This window comes from Maniola jurtina, chromosome 10 (genome assembly GCF_905333055.1).
Source record: "Maniola jurtina chromosome 10, ilManJurt1.1, whole genome shotgun sequence".
Taxonomy (NCBI): domain Eukaryota; kingdom Metazoa; phylum Arthropoda; class Insecta; order Lepidoptera; family Nymphalidae; genus Maniola; species Maniola jurtina.
This window is the reverse complement of record NC_060038.1, coordinates 954,629-973,384: the sequence shown is the minus strand read 5'-3', so window position 1 is coordinate 973,384 and position 18,756 is coordinate 954,629. Positions and strand designations below refer to the sequence as shown.

Sequence of the window (18,756 nt, the reverse complement as noted above, 5' to 3'; positions counted from 1 at the left end):
GTAGTACATAACATAAGGTGCGTGAATTGTGCAGTCTGTTAATCCAAAGAGTAGGTATATTGTAATCACTGGCCAATCCGCATCTGCGCAGCGTGGCGGATTTTGGCCAAAAACTTTCATCTGAAAGAAGACCTGTTCTCAGTAGTGGGCCGGCAATGGGTTGATAATAATTTTATTATGATGACGACTTTAATTTGGTGCTCTATTTAACTAGGTATTTAACTTCAATAATAAAATGAAAGAGCTTACAGCCACGACCGTTTGGAAATGGAATTAAAATATGAGATATATCAGTTACCTACTTGTATTTAATTCAGGTACATGCAGGATGTAATAATAATTCTTGGTTTTACTCGTTACTTATGATAATAATGATAATTATGTCAAGACTGCCACCGGTTGATTTGAGATTATCATTCTACAAAATCAGGAGTCTACTAAAACTTTATAGCATTTAGGCATAATAATATTTTAGGCACCCTTGAGACTTGAGAGCCAAAGTTTGTCAACCTCCAAGGAAAACCTAACTTATTTTAATTGGAAAAAGTTTAATCGTCAACCACATCAACCAAGTTAGTTTTGAATATAGACTATAGAGATAGTATGTTTTGAACTGTGACTAGGTTTTGAACGAAATTATCCACGAATTGAAAGTTACGCGGGAAAGTTTGGAATTAGTGAGCGCTTTCGACAATTTTCTATTTTTACCCCGCGCGTCTGCTGTCCTGAAATAGACAGTATTAAAGTTTTAGGCGCAATTCGTGCTCGGTTTCAAGCATTTTGTTAAAAAATAAATCAGGGAGATAGTTAAAGCTTTTTTTATAGTAACCATTTTTAACTGAGTGCATAGACATAAAATACAAAATGGTAAGTGAAGCAGGACCTTTTTTAGTGAACTATTTGAGGTTTTTATCGTCGTAAAAAGTAAAGTTATTAAAAATAAAATCTTGTCATGTCATGGTCTGCCGGGTTTGATTTCACGTGCGCTTAATGTATCGAATTAAATGGAGAATGATGAGATTAAGACCGTATTATCTTCTTTAGAGAGTTTTGGCGGGTTTGATATGCGTTCTATTTGGACTAGTGTTCGTGGATCGGGTTGCATTAAGGTACCTACGACCATGATACGACGAAAACACTTTGTCAACAAGTTTGTTTCACAAATAAAGCTTTTAAGGTAGACTTTGGACCTTTTCACATACTTGCGATGCGACGTCGGATCGCAAGAACGACGTCGAGCCTCAGTGTGGTTTCCATGTAAATTCTCACGATGCGTTAGGCGTTGTCGTCACGTTGTCGTAGAATTAATTTCACGATGCGACATCACATCGTAAGTATTGTGAAAAGGCCCTTTGAGATACGAAGAAAAAAGTTTTACTAATCCAGCTTTTGTTGAGAAGAATTATAATTTTATTATAATAATTATAATTATATATTAGGAGCTATCATCTGTGCTCGTAAGTACCTACCTTTGTTCCTTTATCATGTTTGCTATGGGAGCTGTAGGTACTTTTCAGTTGCCTACTTTATTACGTAAAACATTAATTAAGTGGGTTATTACTAGAAAATGGTATTAATAATGGACACTTAATTGATTTATTTACGCATTTACAAGTGAAAACTATCTAGGCTACTATTTTGTCATGCATACTCTATCTGTACGACGCAAAATTGGTTCTAAAAACTTTCATAACAAGGAGATCCCAGTTCTGACAGATAAGTACTTAGGAAGTAGGAACAGATTAGTAGGAGTTACATTTTCCCGCCAACTCACGGCTCTCATGAATATTACAATACGCATGTAACTCCACTGAAAGTTTGAAAGTGGCGGAGTTTACACGCGCACGTGTATACGCATCTGTTTATGGGCTTCTTGAAAACGAGCGCCGTTTACTTTGTTCACTGAAAACTTTATTTTTTTGTAAAACGCCAGATTTCATCATAAATCTAGTAGAACGGTGTCACTCTTACTCAGTTTTCAGAATAAGGATTAAGTATTTTTTTCCCAATAGGTATATGAAACCAAGATAGTAATGCCTATGCCAGTCTCAATGTAACTACATTGGACCGCCTTAAATACCTACTCAATTCAACAAATGAAAGAATAGAATAGAATAAATTGGTTCTTATACTTACGTTTCATCACAAAGGGCTCGTAGCTAGAAAGCGCCCCGGATTATTAAAACTAGATTATTAACACTTAGGTATAATCTGATTTATACTCCCAGGCAGATATCGCGAAGAGCCAAGAAGCTGGAAGCGGCGAAGGAACACCTCAAAATGTTACGACAGGAAATGTCGCCGCGCCAGAAGCCAAACCAGCGGTAAGCATGTGACACAGTTTTAACCGATTTCCAAAAATACCTCCTTTTTGGAAATCTTCATTCAGGACGTATTTTTTTGAATACTCAAGAATATTTCGGGATTACTGGGGATATGGGGGGCCGGAGGGGGAAGTCTTCTGTAATAATCACTGATAAATATTTTTTAGACTACCATCAGTTTCAACCTGTCAATAATATGAATACTGCTGCAATTATTTTCTGGAATGCGAGAATTCCTATACGAAAATTGTAAAACGTCTTTATTCATGAGGTGAAGATTATTTGACGATTAAAAATCAGGCCTTAATAGCTTCTTTATTTATTTTTCCCAGGAGAAAGTGGAAGCGACAGAAACTGTTAAAACAGAAATCATGGTGCCAGCTAATGCACCTGTACTAGAAGAAGCAAAAGCAACAGGTACTGCGGCATTACCGATTGCAGAAGAGCCTAAAATAGCTGCAGTTCAAGAAGCAAAACCTGAAGAAACGGCTTCAAATCCAGAAAACGCTCAACCAGAACCGGAACAAGACGTCGAAGAGTTCAAATCAGATGCGAATCCTGTAAACACGGACGTTGTTCCTGAACAAGTATTGGCACAGGAAATATTGACAGCTGTAGGTGCTAAACCAGATGTACCCGGGCAAAGTAAAGAGGTTGTAGCGGAAGTACAACCTACTGCATCAACTATAGAAGCATCAGTTAAAGATGATGTAAAACAAGAAGAATCTGAGCAGAAAGAATCGGTAAGTTTGTAACTATTGGCTTAAAATTAAATGGACTTAGTTGCAAATCGATAGGTTTATTGAGTGGTAACCTACAATCGCCTAATAGAGGAGTTAAAGCTGGTAGGAAAGAGCTGTAGGTATGTATATCATGGCGTACACTTGGAATGGCATTCAATGACTGTAATTTGCTGGAAAATTTAGTAAAAGGAACATAGAATCAATTATTCACATTGATTCTACAGTAAACTATTTATCATTTGAAAAATTTGTAACGTTTAAAATATGTGACTTTTTGTAGTGATTTTTTTTAGCTTAACTGTACGTGTTTACTAAATTCAAAGAATGTTTTATAGGGTGTTTGGCAACAAAGAGAACAGGAGCTTCTCAAGAAAATTGAACAGTTAGAAACAGTTAAGACCGAGAGAAGTGAAGATGGCCTCAAGTTGGAATTGAAGATCCGAGAGGAAGAAATAGATCTTCTCAAAGCTAGGGTGAAGAATCTAGAGACAGAGTTGCAGGCGGCGCTGTCCAAGCCTGGCGGGAAAAACCAGGAGATGATTGAGAAGATCAAACTACAACACGAAGAGGTACAATTTTTGATCATCAGCTACTACTATAGATAACTAGTAGATTTAGAAATAACACACAACCAATAGCACACCAAAGTCTGATAAGATTATGATGTCTGGAAGGATATTTTTTGCGTTACTTTTGGAAACGTTGCGCCAAATACCATAAAGTTTAAGTACATACATTATGATGTCCTCAAAATTTTATCGAGTAATTTTCCAAAATGAGTTGATTTGTCAGGATTTTAGATCAAAAAGTATAGAAGATGCAGAGACAGGAGTTTTTTTAAATGATGTAAATTTTACAGTTGCTGAGCAAAGCCCGCGGCATGATCTTCGATAAGACGAAGATTGTGAAAAACCAAGAGTTACAGATCGAGGCGCTGACGACGCAGATCCAGTCGCTGAAGGATATCAACCTCATCACCAAAGATCTTTTGGAGATCAGGAATTCTGAAGTTAAGGCCATGGAAGTAAGTTTTCAGGTAGATCACGAATTCCAGCATTCAGGGCGATAAGTGTAAATTGATAGTTTCAAAGAGATCCAAAATTTTGCTTTTACTTTTGATTTCCGAGTTTCGAAGAGCATTCTCTTGGTTATCTAAAGCCAGGTGCTTTTTAAATTCATGACAATTTAGCGCTTGACTGCTAATAAGCGCTGATGGTGTCTAAAGAGAGAATGCACTAACCTAGAATAAGCATGGCAGCTAGACCAAAACCTTACGGGCTTACTCGTATAGGCTACGATAAAAAGAAATTATTTTAGTCCCGACGACGTATCGTAAACCTTTAACCGGTCTGATCTTTATGATCTTGAGCTTTATGACGTTGATGCACACACAAGATGAATAAACTAATTTTCTTTCTTTCTTGCTTTCTTGAAATCAGGAGGAATTCCACAAAATTTGATCTTTATGATTTTTCTCGTATTCCTTTGGCATTTTATCTGAATTTTTGGTAAATCAGGATCGGCTGCAAGTGATGGAGGCGCGTTTCAAGGGCGAGAAAGAGCGCTACGACCTGGTGCTGCAGCGCGCGCAGACCAGCACCAACATCAACGATGACCTGCGCAAGGAGTACGAGACTCAACTCGCCATATTTAAGGTACCACGTCATATTTAATTACGCCATATTTAAGGCGCAACTGTCGAACATCAGTCGCCTGCCACTGATGGAGGCGCGCTTCAAGGGTGAGAACGAGTGCTATGACCCGGTGCAGTGTGCGCAGACCAGCACCAAAATAAATATAACAATGTAACCTACATCGATTTTGATTACTCTCGATATGTGCCATCTAATGCGTTCGCTTTACATAAATGTCAGATAATATTGAGGGAAATATTGCGCTTAGATTATAGTAGAAAATATGCCGAATATAATAGACTAATACAAAATCAGAAAGAGGATATCTCTTTAGTAGATAAAAGCACTCAAACTGACGATGAACCCAAAGTAATAGAATTTCTTCAAACTAGTAACAGTAATATTAACAACGTGACTAATCATAACATTATAGATACAAATCAAATTAGTGATGGTAACGGAGCCAGTCGATCGGATGTTCAACTTGTGAGTGATAATGAGAATAGTGATTTTTTTCGTCCCCTCCCCTCCCCCTACAAGGGTACAATATTATATTATTTTAAAAAAAAAAGTGTATTGGAAAAACATAACACAATGATTGATACATCTAAAACTACATATAAAAAAAGAACAATTCCCTATTATTTTTTAAAGGGAAACAATGAAGTAAAAGAAGTTACAGCCAAAAAAACTAGTTTTTTTCGTCAATAATAACACAACTTTATTTAATATACTACATCAAAATATTGCAGGTGTCCTTAATAAGAAAGATTTATTAGAAATAGCGATCAAAGAGCTCGAATGCTCTCTCGGCACGATTCATATCATATGTCTCTCCGAAACTTTTATTAGAAGCGACCTTAGCAAGAATCTGCGTATAAATAATTATAATTTGTCTGCTATTTACAGCCGTAGTGATAAGAAACGGGGTGGCACCTGTATTTTAACAAAGTGTAATATAGAATGTACACCTCTAGATCTTAGCAATATGTGTAAACAACATGAGTTTGAATGTTGTGGTATTGATATCCCTATATATAATTTAATAGTCATATGTGTATATAGAACACCTAATTCTAAAGTAGACAATTTCTTTAATAGCCTAAATATCTTGCTACAAAAAATTACTAAACAAAAAAATAAGAAGGTAATACTTTGTGGAGACCTAAACATTGATATTTTAAAAACAAATCAATATAGTATTGAATTAACGTCCATTCTGGATAACTATAACATGAAAAATCACATCACTACACCAACTAGACTAAATAGCTGCCTGGATCTTATCATAAGTAACATTGAAGATAGTAAAATCACCCCGCGGACACACCAATTAGCTCTCTCGGATCACGACACCGCGCAAAGCATTGGTTGTAAGTTTACAGCAAATAAACTTAAAAATAACACCTTCTGGTTTGAGAGCAAGAGAGACTATAGTCGCGAAAATATTGATAAATTTTGCAAATACATTGCAGCTCTATCCTTTAGCGAAGTATACGATGAGATGGAAACTAATACAGCATTTAACAAGTTTCATGAAATCTTCACGCTATTCTATGATCTATGTTTTCCACATATTCTAGTTAAAACAGTAAAAAAAGGAATAAGAACAAGTTGGTTAACAAAAGGTATTAAAAAGTGTTGTATTAAGAAAAGAAATCTCTATTTAAATTACATATATTCAAAAACTAATAAACAATCAAATCTAAGAAAATACACCAGGTATGCAAAAATATTAAAACACTGTATTTTTAGGTCACAAAAAATAGAGAGTTTAGGATACATTAAAAGAGCTAAGAATACATGTAAAGCATCATGGACATTAATTAAGAATAACTTTAATTGCAACAATAAATCAAATGACATCAATGAAATAAGAATTAACTCTGACGTCCATAATGATCCATACACCATTGCAGAAAAATTCAACGATTACTTTATTAATATAACTAAGTATAAACAAGCCACAAATATTTACAATTCTACAAAAAACATACCACTTAACACTAATACCTTGTTCTTAACGCCTATCATTGAATATGACCTGTATAAAGTGATTAAAAATCTTAAAAATACTAATTCTACAGGTTATGATAACATTATAACGAAGATTGTAAAAGCTTGTGCAGCAACAATAACAGGGCCATTATGCCACATAATAAATATGTCTTTTCAAGATGGTACCTTTCCTGAAAAATTAAAGTATTCTATTGTTAAACCTATACATAAAAAGGGTGCTAAAAATGAAATGAATAATTACCGACCTATAACCCTTATACCAATTATTTCAAAAATTCTTGAAAAAGTAATGCATATAAAAATAAACGACTTTATTGATAAAAATAATATTCTGAAAACAAACCAGTACGGATTCCAAAAAAAGCGCTCAACTACATTAGCATGCTTTGATTTAATTAAAAAGGTAAATGGTGCCTTCAACAAAAAATGTTCAGTTGCCGCAATACTATTGGATATGTCCAAAGCTTTTGACTGCGTCAGCCATGAGATTCTTCTCGAAAAACTATTTAAATACGGTATACGAGGCAAAGGCTACGACTGGCTAAAGAGCTATCTCCATAGTCGTCAGCAATGTGTTGAGATTACGACAGTAAAAAATAAACAAAAATCTACTCATAGATCACTATATAAAGAGGTTAAATCCGGAGTTCCCCAGGGTAGTATCCTGGGTCCACTGCTGTTTTTGCTCTATATCAATGACTTACCAGACACGGTTAATAATGATACAATCCTTTTTGCTGACGATATTACCTTAATAGTTGAAAGTAAAATAAAAAATGAACTTGAACAAGACATCAATATTGCACTAAACAAAATTATTCAATGGCTTGACATGAATAACCTTTGCGTTAACTTAAATAAAACAAAAGTAGTGGAATTCCAGACCTATAATAGCTCATTCCTTAACCTTAGCATCAACTATAATAATGAAAAAATAAATGTCGTGCCGTCGGCAACTTTTCTGGGGATTACAATAGATAAATATTGTAACTGGAAAGAACATATACATATTACGTGTAAAAAACTTAATAGGTTCGTATTTGCACTATATCGTCTACGAAATACAATCTCTGAAGAAGCAGCCACAACTGCATACCATGGCTATGTTGCATCTATACTGCGTTACGGACTAATACTATGGGGTAACTCTGTCGATATTATAAATGCTTTCAGAGTACAAAAAAAAATGTATCAGATCACTGTGTGGTGCGGATATAATAGCTCCATGTCGGCCTTTATTTAAAAAGAAAAAGATATTACCTTTGCCATGTCTATATATATTTGAGACATGTCTATTTGTAAAGAAACATGAGCATCTATTTGATAGGAAGCCTGACAACGAAAGCCGGCGACAAAAATTTAAATTGGAAATACCACGACAAAGACTAGCGATATGCTCTCGTAATTCATATTGTATGGCTGTCACCCTATATAATAAGTTATCTGATAACATAAAAAATTTACCAATGTCGAAGTTTAGGATAAAGTTATTTGATTATTTAATTGACCAATGTTTTTATAGCGTTAAAGATTTTTTAGATAGCTGTAAGATCTGACATATTATTATTATTGATTTATGATTTATGATTTTTTATTGTTACTGATTGATTTATGATTTTTTATTATTATTGATTTATGATTATGATATTGTAACTCCATGCAAAAAAGAAATTGTTATGACTAGGATAATTATGATAATACATTTATGAGATAAGCCTATTTGTTCAAAAAAATAAGTCTGATTTCTACACAAAAAAAAAGCCAGAAGGTTTTCAACACAAGGTATCCAAATAAACTCATAATTCCTTTAATTAATTTAAATGAGTGTTTCTACAGTTTAAATGAATTCTTCAACACTAAATGATTTATTATGAGGAACTAGTCTATTAAACAATTATTAAGTACTAGCTGATGCCCGCAGCTTCGCCCGCGTGGATTGGTCAGATCCCCTGCAGCATCAGGATTGAGGAGTTGGACTCCAAATTTTTTATGAAACAATGTCGCAAAGTTCCTCTATCGATTAAAAAAGAAATGACGCAAATCGGTTCAGAAATCTCGGTGATTTCGGTGTACATAGGTAGAAAAACACAACTCCCTTTTTAAAAGTCGGTTAAAAAAGTAGCCTATTTTACGCCCTGGTCAATCCTCTACTTGCCTGTGAAAGTCCCGTCAAAATCGGTTCAGCCGTTCCAAAGATTAGCCTTTTCAAACAGACAGACAGACAGACAAAAATTTTAAAAACGTGTGATTCAGTTATGGTATCGTTCAAATAACCATATGAGCTTAATATGAGGTAGTTATTTCGAAATTACAGACAGACACTCCAATTTTATTTATTAGTATAGATGTTAATTGTATACTCTTGTGACTTTTTTGTTGACATTTTACATAGATAATACATGATTTATTAAATTATTTACATTTTAATTTTAAGAGCTCTAAATTATATTTTATTTAACAGTAATGATGGTGTTGTGAAATCAGACCTTTTTATGACTATGTATATGTATACCTACCTAAGTATGACTGTAAGGTGTAAGGTATTTTGAGCATATTCAATGTACATTTAAACTATTTAGTGTAGTTTACATTGCTTATGTAAAATATTTGCACGCCATTACATGGCAAGTGTAGTGACACTAAAATAAATTGTAAAATCTATGCTACCTACATTTGAGCAAATAAATGATGATTTGATTTTGATTTGAACGATGACCTACGCAAGGAGTATGAGACGCAACTCGTCATATGGTACCACGTCATATTTAATTACGCCATATATTTTAAGGTACCGGCTGCGCCATGTGAGGAGTGTCAATCAAACACGAGCGTTAGGCATGCACTGATTTATTATATTCACATGACAGATCTCATAATATGCAATTCATACCTACCCTCACACCCCGTTGTGCAACTATCGCACGTTAGTCGTACATCTCTTGTGCCTTAGCACGACCTCAAGATATGCGTTTGTCATCTTGATGGTTTGCAAAAGTACCTAATACTATAGGGATACCTCCTTAGAATAAAACTGATCCATCTCCAAAACTGATTTTTCGAGAATATGGCATATTATGCATGCGTATGAGTATTTGTATAACATAATCCATCCTGCAATAATAATAGTTGGTTGCCCAGCTGTAAATTACTATCTATTAGGTACTTATTTAGTTTTTTTATTCTTCTCAGGAATTAAGAGAAAAGTACGAATTGAGGGTTCAAGCGCTGGTGGCTGAAAACAACCGCTTGAAGGAATCTTTGCAGGGAGGCACTTCGGGATAACTTGGGATTGAAGATAACTTTTTTTATAAATTATAATAAAGACTGTTTTTGTAAAGGAATTTATGAATTAAAGTAATGATTTTTCAAACAACCGCTATTATTTTTAGACAGTTAAATATCACTTGTTTTAATGGTGTGGGGGGTGAGCATCCCGCGGTCTATTAGGACATCCCTGTTGAATCATCGTCCGACCATTTTCATCGCACGACGAAAACGCAACGTGCCATCGTACGACCGTTGCCAATTAGGAGGTCGCCTAACTCTGTGATAATATTCTGTTCATAGCTTTAGGTCTCGCTTTCAAGAATTTGGTGGTAAGTATTTGTTTCTAGGACGCGCGTTACGAAGTTTAATTACTGTAATAGCAGAGACGAGTGTACTGTACCCGAACTGGGCAACTGACGAGCTTTACACTGCTCCATATAAGCCCCATATTAATTTTGCGCTGACAGTGATTAATCGTCCAAACGCCGCTGGTTCGCCCGTCATGAATTTCACGTAAATTCACGGAGTTTGCAAACTCGGCGAGCTTATGTGCAAGTGTGTCGTATAAAATATGGATAAAGTGCATCCTAGTTCGATACCCCTTGGTAAATGAGAGGTTCCGGTATAGAATACTAACTATTATGCCGCGTACAGACTGACGCAATGAAATAATTGCCGTCCATACTGGCGCAATGTATCATGCAATGTAACACACTTTGTAACAAATTCTCATAGTGTGGACTCCTTGTGCGCGCGAACTGTGTTTAATGTGCACGCATGGTGCACGCTATGAGCATTTCAAGTCACATGCGGGGCGATCCGCAATTTGTCGATTTTTTTACGAAACCAAAGAGGCGCGCAGCATTCAGTGTGGATGGGTTGTGTTTAGAAGCATGCGAACTCGAACTGAACATGGTATGGACACAGCTACGGAACAATCATGAAGTGAAAAAGCCCAATTAATATTGACTTTTTTTTTCCTCTATTTTTTTTCCAACTAAGCGTCAGGCTTGTGCTAGGAGTAGGTACAACAATAGTGCAACGGGCGGGGTTTGAACCGTCGACCTTTCGGTTTTCAGTGCACTCCTTTACCGGTTGAGCTATTGAGGCTCTAATTGAGCACTGACAATCGACAAAGCCAGCAATTGGTCGTCACAACCGTTCTCTTCCCGTGTTCTCAGGAGCGAATGAAGAAATGGAATCGCTCAGAATCGGGTGCCGTTTGTCTAGGCCTGCTGGCACCCTGCTGGTCACTGGGCGCTACGTTTGCACACACTACGTCCATATTGATGAAATGCTCCTTTCATGTTACCTTGCGTCAGTCTGTACGCGGCATAGGTTTATGATATAAATAATGTCTAAAAGTAGATAGGTACCTAGTTTTCATAAATTTAATCACATTATATTATAATCACAAGACAAATTGGTATCTATAATGGTGGAACAAAAAAGCTTGAATGAAAATGGGCAATTTTCGTAAGTGGACAATCTACGCAGACAATGAAGTTACCTGTCGTAACGAAACGAGATGTTTACGACAAAACATTAACCTTGTGAGCTGTGACGTTGAAAACTGACCCCCCTGGCCCCAAGGTCGGGGGTTGCTCCAACTGCCGGAGGGATGTTACCAATAAAGTGGACCCTAGACTAATCGCAGCATAAATTAGTTACGGCTAGTTATAGGCTACGAGCTATACTACGTACCTATAATGTTGAAGAGCCGGTCTTCTATTCGGAAGGTCTGAGCTTCGATCCCAAACTATGTGCATTTTAATCAATGTATGTAAAAGCACCTCTAACTATGTGCATTTTAATCAATTCAATCTTACTCTAACGGTTCACCGTTCCTTCAGGAAAACATCGTGAGGAAACCTGTAGGCTGTAAGCCTGCGATTTCTTCATAATGTTCTCAAAAGTGTATGAAGTCTGCCAATCCGCACTTGGAGATGGCCAAAGGCCTTCCCATTCTTAAAGGAACCCCCTGCTCAGAAATGTAGGTGATCATGATTATGATGAAATTGATACATTGAAAATACAATATTTTATCTCATCCTACTATTTGAAAAGATAATTTTCGGGGTTTTTGCCGGCTCTTTTCAGTAGGAGCTGCTTTCCGAATCGGTAGTAGATTCACAGACGACCAAAGTACGGTTCACCTTTAAAATAATGACTAAAATCGTACTTTTGACAAGTTGACATATACAGTTAAAATGGTGAGTGAGTTATCATTTTTAACCCCCGACCCAAAAAGAGGGGTGTTATAAGTTTGACGTGTGTATCTGTGTATCTGTCTGTGGCACCGTAGCGCCTAAACTAATGTACCGATTTTAATTTAGTTTTTTTTTGTTTGAAAGGTGGCTTGATCGAGAGTGTTCTTAGCTATAATCCAAAAAAATCGGTTCAGCCGTTTGAAAGTTATCAGGTCTTTTCTAGTTACTGTAACCTTCACTTGTCGGGGGTGTTATAATTTTTTAATTTTCACTTGTTAATGCATTAAACTACGCTCTTACATTTTGAATTTGGAACGGCTCGCTCTTACACTACAGGTACTTAGGTGTTAGAAGATAGGGCAGTTCCGAGTTAGTAATTAGTTTACTGCGAGCGCCCCCGGCCCGGCGAGTCAGATAATTTGGGGGGTTCACTAAATCACCTTTGACTCGGTTGCGCCCATGGGAGCACAGGTTAATTACAGGCTAGTTACTATCTTTGAGAGGGAAATAATCGTCTCACTGTTTTCGTATAGATACTAATTTTCTTGCTTTTGATAGTTTAAAAACTTTCCCAGAGTCCATTAGACTATTTTCCGGGATAAAATGTAGTTTATGTCGGGCTCAACAAGTATCTGCTACTTAGGTACTAGATGATGTTTTTCCGGGATAGTACAAAATAGCCTATGTCCCTCTCCGGGATGCAAAATCTCTCCGACTGTATACGTTGGACCTTAGCTGAAGGTTCTTGATTTCGTTATTTTTCATAAATATAAATCACGTTTATTTTAATACCCCAGCCTCTCTGTACGATCGATTGAACTTAAGTATTTTCTCACGAGGGAGGGTGTGAGGTGTTAGCGAGTTTTCGATAAACAGACACCTTAATCGTGTTCAGGCAACGTTTTAATCTACTTTGAACATCACACATAACGTGAACGTCGCTTACGTTCAACACAGCGTAAGTCAAAAATAGCAACTTTACAGGAAATTTTTATTCACTATAGGCACACGTTTGGCTATAATCACACTTGATGGGAAGTGATGACGTGGCCTAAGATGGGACACGTTTGCCTAGAAGGTGCCTATTTTGAAAAATACCCAGACTATAGTATAGTTAGTATAATAGATTATATACTAACTATATATAGTTAGTAAGTAACACAGATTTCGATAGAGTATTTTAAACCCAAGCCATGCGTATGACGCAAAGAGTTTTAAACTCTGCGATAATATCGCATGTAGATGGAATGTCGACGACATAGGGGTAGAAATTCGCTAGGCATTTTTTGGTATGGCGCGGTGGTAAATAGCTCGTTCACACAGGCTGACTAAGCGTTGCGTAAGCGTAGACGTAGCACGTTGTAATGTATGGAACTGTATAAAACATGGCACACCGCTTGCGTAAAGCGTGGACGTATCCATAACGCGGTGTGTTAGGCGTTTACGCGCGTTACTACGCAGCACGCAATTGGTGTGAATCGGCCTTAAAAGTTCAAGGGAGGACAAGATCGAACAGATCCTGAGCACACTCTCAGACAATGTGAATTTCGATCAAATCTCATAAACATACATAATATATATAATACATGTTTTTGAAGGACAGAATAACGCCTCCCTTGAATTCTCGATACCCTAACGAATGGCATCAAATTGTGAAACCGCCGAAAATTTACTTACGTGGTTTTAGAACTTAAGCGACGGAGGGAGGTATCAATCTGTTTGTAAAGTCGCAGGATAAGTTGATTGTGAAAAGTTTTTTGACGATCTCAATGGCACAGTGGTGAGCGTTGTGGTCTTATTAATGGAAGGTCCAAGGTTCAATTGCTGGCAGGGTCAATTTGGGCATTTAATACACTAACACGATGAAGACATACATACATAAAGGAAGTAAAACGACAGATGGAGTTTTATTTGGAAAAGCCTACCTTGTCCGAAAAAAAGTGCACAATGTTACCTATTTTGAATAAATGATTTAACTTTGACTGAAAAGTGCTAGTGGTGGTTGAAAAGTGGAGTGGTGGTTGAAAAGTGGATAAGGGGTTGAAAAGTGGATTGGGGGTTGAAAAGTGAAGTGAGGGTTGAAAAGTGGAGTCGTGGTTGAAAAGTGGAGTGGGGGTTGAAAAGTGGAATGGGGGTTGAAAAGTGGAGTGGTGGTTGAAAAGTGGAGTGGGGGTTGAAAAGTGGAATGGGGGTTGAAAAGTGGAGTGGTGGTTGAAAAGTGGAGTGGGGGTTGAAAAGTGGAATGGGGGTTGAAAAGTGGAGAGGTGGTTGAAAAGTGGAGTGGGGGTTGAAAAGTGGAAATACTGTACTCACTTAAGACTTAGGCTGAGATCTATAGAGCGCACTTTGACTTTTCTCAGACGTTAAAACGAGACAGCGTTCCACCGCTGGCATAATTCTGTCTTGTTTTAAATTCAACAGAGTCAGTGCGCAACAGAGGTTTAGATGTAAGGCTAAGTTTAGGCTAAGGTCTCAAAACGTAAGCGAGCCCGCTGCAAGTGCAGATGGCCGTTTATTTACGACTAGCTGATGCCCGCAGCTTCGCCCGCGTGGATTGGTCAGATCCTTTCTTCTTTTTTTTCTTCAGCCCTTTTGAAGGGCTCTTCTCGCTTGAGAAGAGCCCTTCAAAAGGGCTCTTCTCAAGCGAGATGAAACGCTAATTTAATTTAAAGCGATTGCTTTATGTATATTTCTTAATACAAGCCAGATTGCGAGTCGTCAGCGGAACGTAATCAGATGAGATGGAAAAGAGCCTCAAAGGAATAATCGTCGGCGGAATCTTAAGCAGAGAAATCTCTACCAATTTAATAAAGTAAAAGAATTACTGACGGCTACAATTTTTTGAATCTTGAATTGCTGAAGGTACTTTTTTTGGCTGATTTTCATTCTGCGCTTCTTTATGTGGTAAATTGTGGCATTTTTTTATTGGGAGGAGGATTAAATCCTTCTCTATCTCCGCTCACGGCTTCCCGGTATTGTACGAAGCATTGCGTCAGGAAGGCAGCTGTTTTTAGGGCGTGGGTTTTTGTCTCTCCCATTCATCGTTTTCTCGTGTTTTTAACCGACTTCAAAAAAAGGAGGAGGTTCTTAATTCATCGGAATCTTTTTTATGATTCGTTTGATTAAATTAGCATGCCTTTCCCATTCTTCTTCATTCTTCAGCGTTCTGGGTATAAGGTTTTTTGGATTTAGCTTTTTGTGGCATGAACAAGGTCATTAAGGTCAAGGAATTATCATCATCATCATCAACCGGCAGACGCCCACTGACACGCAAGTGGTCACGGTCTTGCGCCGCTTGCCCTGAGACTCGTTTGATGTCGTCAGTCCAGCTAGGCCCTAGTTGGGGACTCTTCGAACCGCCATGAATATTCAAAAAATTAAAATTAGGGTTATTTCTTGCACGATGGTACGGAACCCTTCATGTGCGAGTCCAATTCGCACTTGACCGATTTTATTATAACATTTGTCTGTGAAGTTGGAGGTATGAAAACAATTTTCCTTTCTACACAAACTCGAGATTGTTCCAACTTTCATCGCTATGCCAATATTTTTCTTGGCGTTTGTTTTACATAGGAATAGGAGAGTAATTTGGCTATTGAACACTTTGTAGTTACTCTTAACTCAACCTTGAGTTTTCAAAGATATTTTTTCTTTGAACATTTCTTTGGTAAAGTTCTGCTAACCTTGTACACTTGAAGAGCATACGGTGCTGATTTTCAGCCGAGACCCTGATCCTGATGACGCTGTGGCACTATACTATACTAACTTTAAAGAATAACACTAACAATACTAGTTAGCGACCATGTCTCGGATTGTCATATATTCATTTATTTTTGTAATAGTGTTTATGCTACTTTATTTTTATCTAGGTCACAATAACATAGTAAGCATATTAGAATGAACTAAGGACAATTATTGGACCGTAAATTAGATTTATAAATAAATTATAAGTAAATATTACTTATTAGCCCGTATGCTAGATGGTAGTACTTAGCAATAAAGCTGCCATGATATAATGGAGCTTTATGGTAAGAAATAATTTTTTTTTTAGATACAAGTTAGTTCTTGACTGCAATCTCACCTGGTGGTATATGATGATACAGTCTAAGATGGAAGCGGGGTAACATGGTAAGGGGTATGATAGTTTTCATCAAGCCAATAATCCTTTGGTTTCTACACACGAAACCAAAGGAACGCTAAATCGCTTGGCAGCACGGCTTTGCCAGTAGAATGGTAACTAGGTAAGCCTCCCCTCAGACCAGTAACCAATCAAGAAAAAGCCACAAGCTCTATGAACTTGAAAATTAGGCATAATAAAAAAATGCTTGAAAATAAAGCAGATTAAAGTTACACTTTATACACGCTTCATCGCTAATAGCATCAGATACTTGCTTTGCTATATGTCTACGTGTTTTTTGAAGTCCTCATTGGCATAGTGACAAGCGCCGTGGTCTTACAAGTTGGAGCCTGGGAGGTCCCAGCCTCGCGTCCCGGCAGGGGCAATTTTGGGGATTTATGTTTCCTAAATAGTCTCTGATTGGATCTGGTAGGTAGGTAGGTCTTCGACCATGGCTAGTTACCAACCTCCCGCCAATTCCGTCCCACCAAGTGAATTTAGCGTTCCAGTACGATGTCATGCAGAAATCAATCAGGTGTAGATATGTGTTTAATGAAACTGCCATACGCCCATTGAATTAATAATAGTAACGTAAATACGCGATACTCCTTCCAAGTTAGCCCGCTTCCATCTTAGACTGCATCATCACAAGCTTATCATCAGGCAGTCAAGAGCTAATTTGTACCAGAATAAAATAAATAAAAAGTAAAGCTTTTCTAAGATCTTCTCGTAAGTGTATTAGCTGTGAATAAGAGATCAGGTGTTCCAGTATTGAGATAGCGCTCAGGCACTTAAGTTCAATCGATCGTGGAAGGAACAGATGGGGCAAGATATACGTCACTATTTACTGCACGAAATAGGCTGTGTGATCGCATAAGAAAAGACGATCTGAAAGAGCCGATCAGTTAGGAGGCGCAATATCTAATAGAGCTGGTAACTTTGTCCGCGTAAGTTTCGGTTTAAAAAGTTTTCAAAAAAACCCTGACTGCAGATTTGCACTGCATATTTTTCAGCCTGCACATTAGGGTGCCTAAAGTCCGCCATTTTGTTTTTTAAGCATTGTATGTACCTAGTGACACTGGAGCCACCAAGATGAATCTGATGACTTGAGTATCATAAGCTAATTGTGTGCCAAACATGAAAATCGGTCAAACTGTTGGGGCGTGAAAAGCTAGCACACAGACAGAAAGACAGACACACTTTCACATTTATAATATTAGTATTGATATATGGTTAAGAATTATATAGGACAGTTAAGAAACTAAAGAGATTTGTTTATACCTCAACATTAATTTTTGTGGGCAGAGTTAAACGAAGCGGACGGGCAGCGCAGCGCAGGTTCCGCAAGCGTCCTACGTGGGCGAGGCAAAATAATCAAATTAAAACTTTACCACCCTTAACACTGCGCAATATACACAAACTACCATCTGCAAACTATGCAAAATGCAGCGCAATGTTTGGCCCTGTGGGAGCCTTGGGAGGTCCTGGATCTACTATTACCAATAGGGGTTATTTATTTGAAAATTTCTAATTTTGTCTCTGGCTTAGTCGGAGGTTTCGGCCGTGGTCCCATAAAAAAGATTCCCCATATTATGACCCTAGAAAGGGATTTATTCTCCAATCCCCCTACTATACGAGTATGAACTATCCTAGTATGGAGTCTACTTTATATTTCACTAGAAACTAGACACACTAGACCGCGGCTTCGCCCGCGTGGATTTCGGTTTTTAAAAACCCCGTAGGAACTCTTTGATTTTCCGGGATAAAAAGGTAGCCTATGTCCTTCCCTAGGATGTATCCCACGTCAGTACCAAATTTCATTAAAATTGGTTCCGCGGTTAGGCTGTGAAAATGTAGCAGACAGACAGACACACTTTTACATTTATAATATTATAAGTGGATATGGATAATGAATATGGATTTCAAATGCCAAGTCTGTATGAGAAAATGAAAAAACCGGCCAAGTGCGAGTCAGACTCGCGCACTGAGGGTTCCGTACTCAGGTATTTTTCCAACATTTTGCACGATAAATCAAAAACTATAATACATAAAAATAAATAAAAATCTGTTTTGGAATGTTCAGGTAAAGCCCTTTCATATGATACCCCTCTTGGTACATCTTACTTTGAAAATTGAAATACGTTTTAATTTTTATTTAATGATGTTACCACAAACTCGTGGTTTTCAGATTTATTCCTGTACTTGTGCTATAAGACCAACCTACCTACCAAATTTCATGATTCTAGGTGAACAGGAAGTACCCTATTGGTTTCTTGACAACACGACGGACAGACAGACAGACAGACAGACAGACAACGAAGTGATCCTATAAGGGTTCCGTTTTTCCTTTTGAGGTACGGAACCCTAAAAAGTAGCAGAGTCCCATTTAAAAACGTTCTGGTTCGGGTTCACTATACACAAGTGTAAATTAAAAATTTATAA

General features: G+C 37.4%; 1 protein-coding gene across 2 annotated transcripts; it reads left to right on the top strand.

Annotated features, from left to right (window-relative positions):
* The first annotated feature begins 483 nt into the window (after positions 1-483).
* Positions 484-10,086, top strand: LOC123868933 (periplakin). 2 transcript variants are annotated; one of them, XM_045911625.1, is made up of 8 exons: positions 484-576; positions 624-867; positions 2,229-2,324; positions 2,657-3,067; positions 3,403-3,636; positions 3,927-4,091; positions 4,585-4,722; positions 9,910-10,086. In XM_045911625.1, the coding sequence occupies exons 2-8, from the start codon at positions 865-867 to the stop codon at positions 10,000-10,002; spliced, it is 1,140 nt and encodes a 379-aa protein (XP_045767581.1). In that variant the 5' UTR covers positions 484-576; positions 624-864; the 3' UTR covers positions 10,003-10,086. The 2 variants fall into 2 exon arrangements, with proteins under 2 accessions (XP_045767581.1, XP_045767580.1); XM_045911624.1 differs by lacking the exons at positions 484-576; positions 624-867 and adding an exon at positions 949-1,109.
* The last annotated feature ends 8,670 nt before the right edge of the window (positions 10,087-18,756 follow it).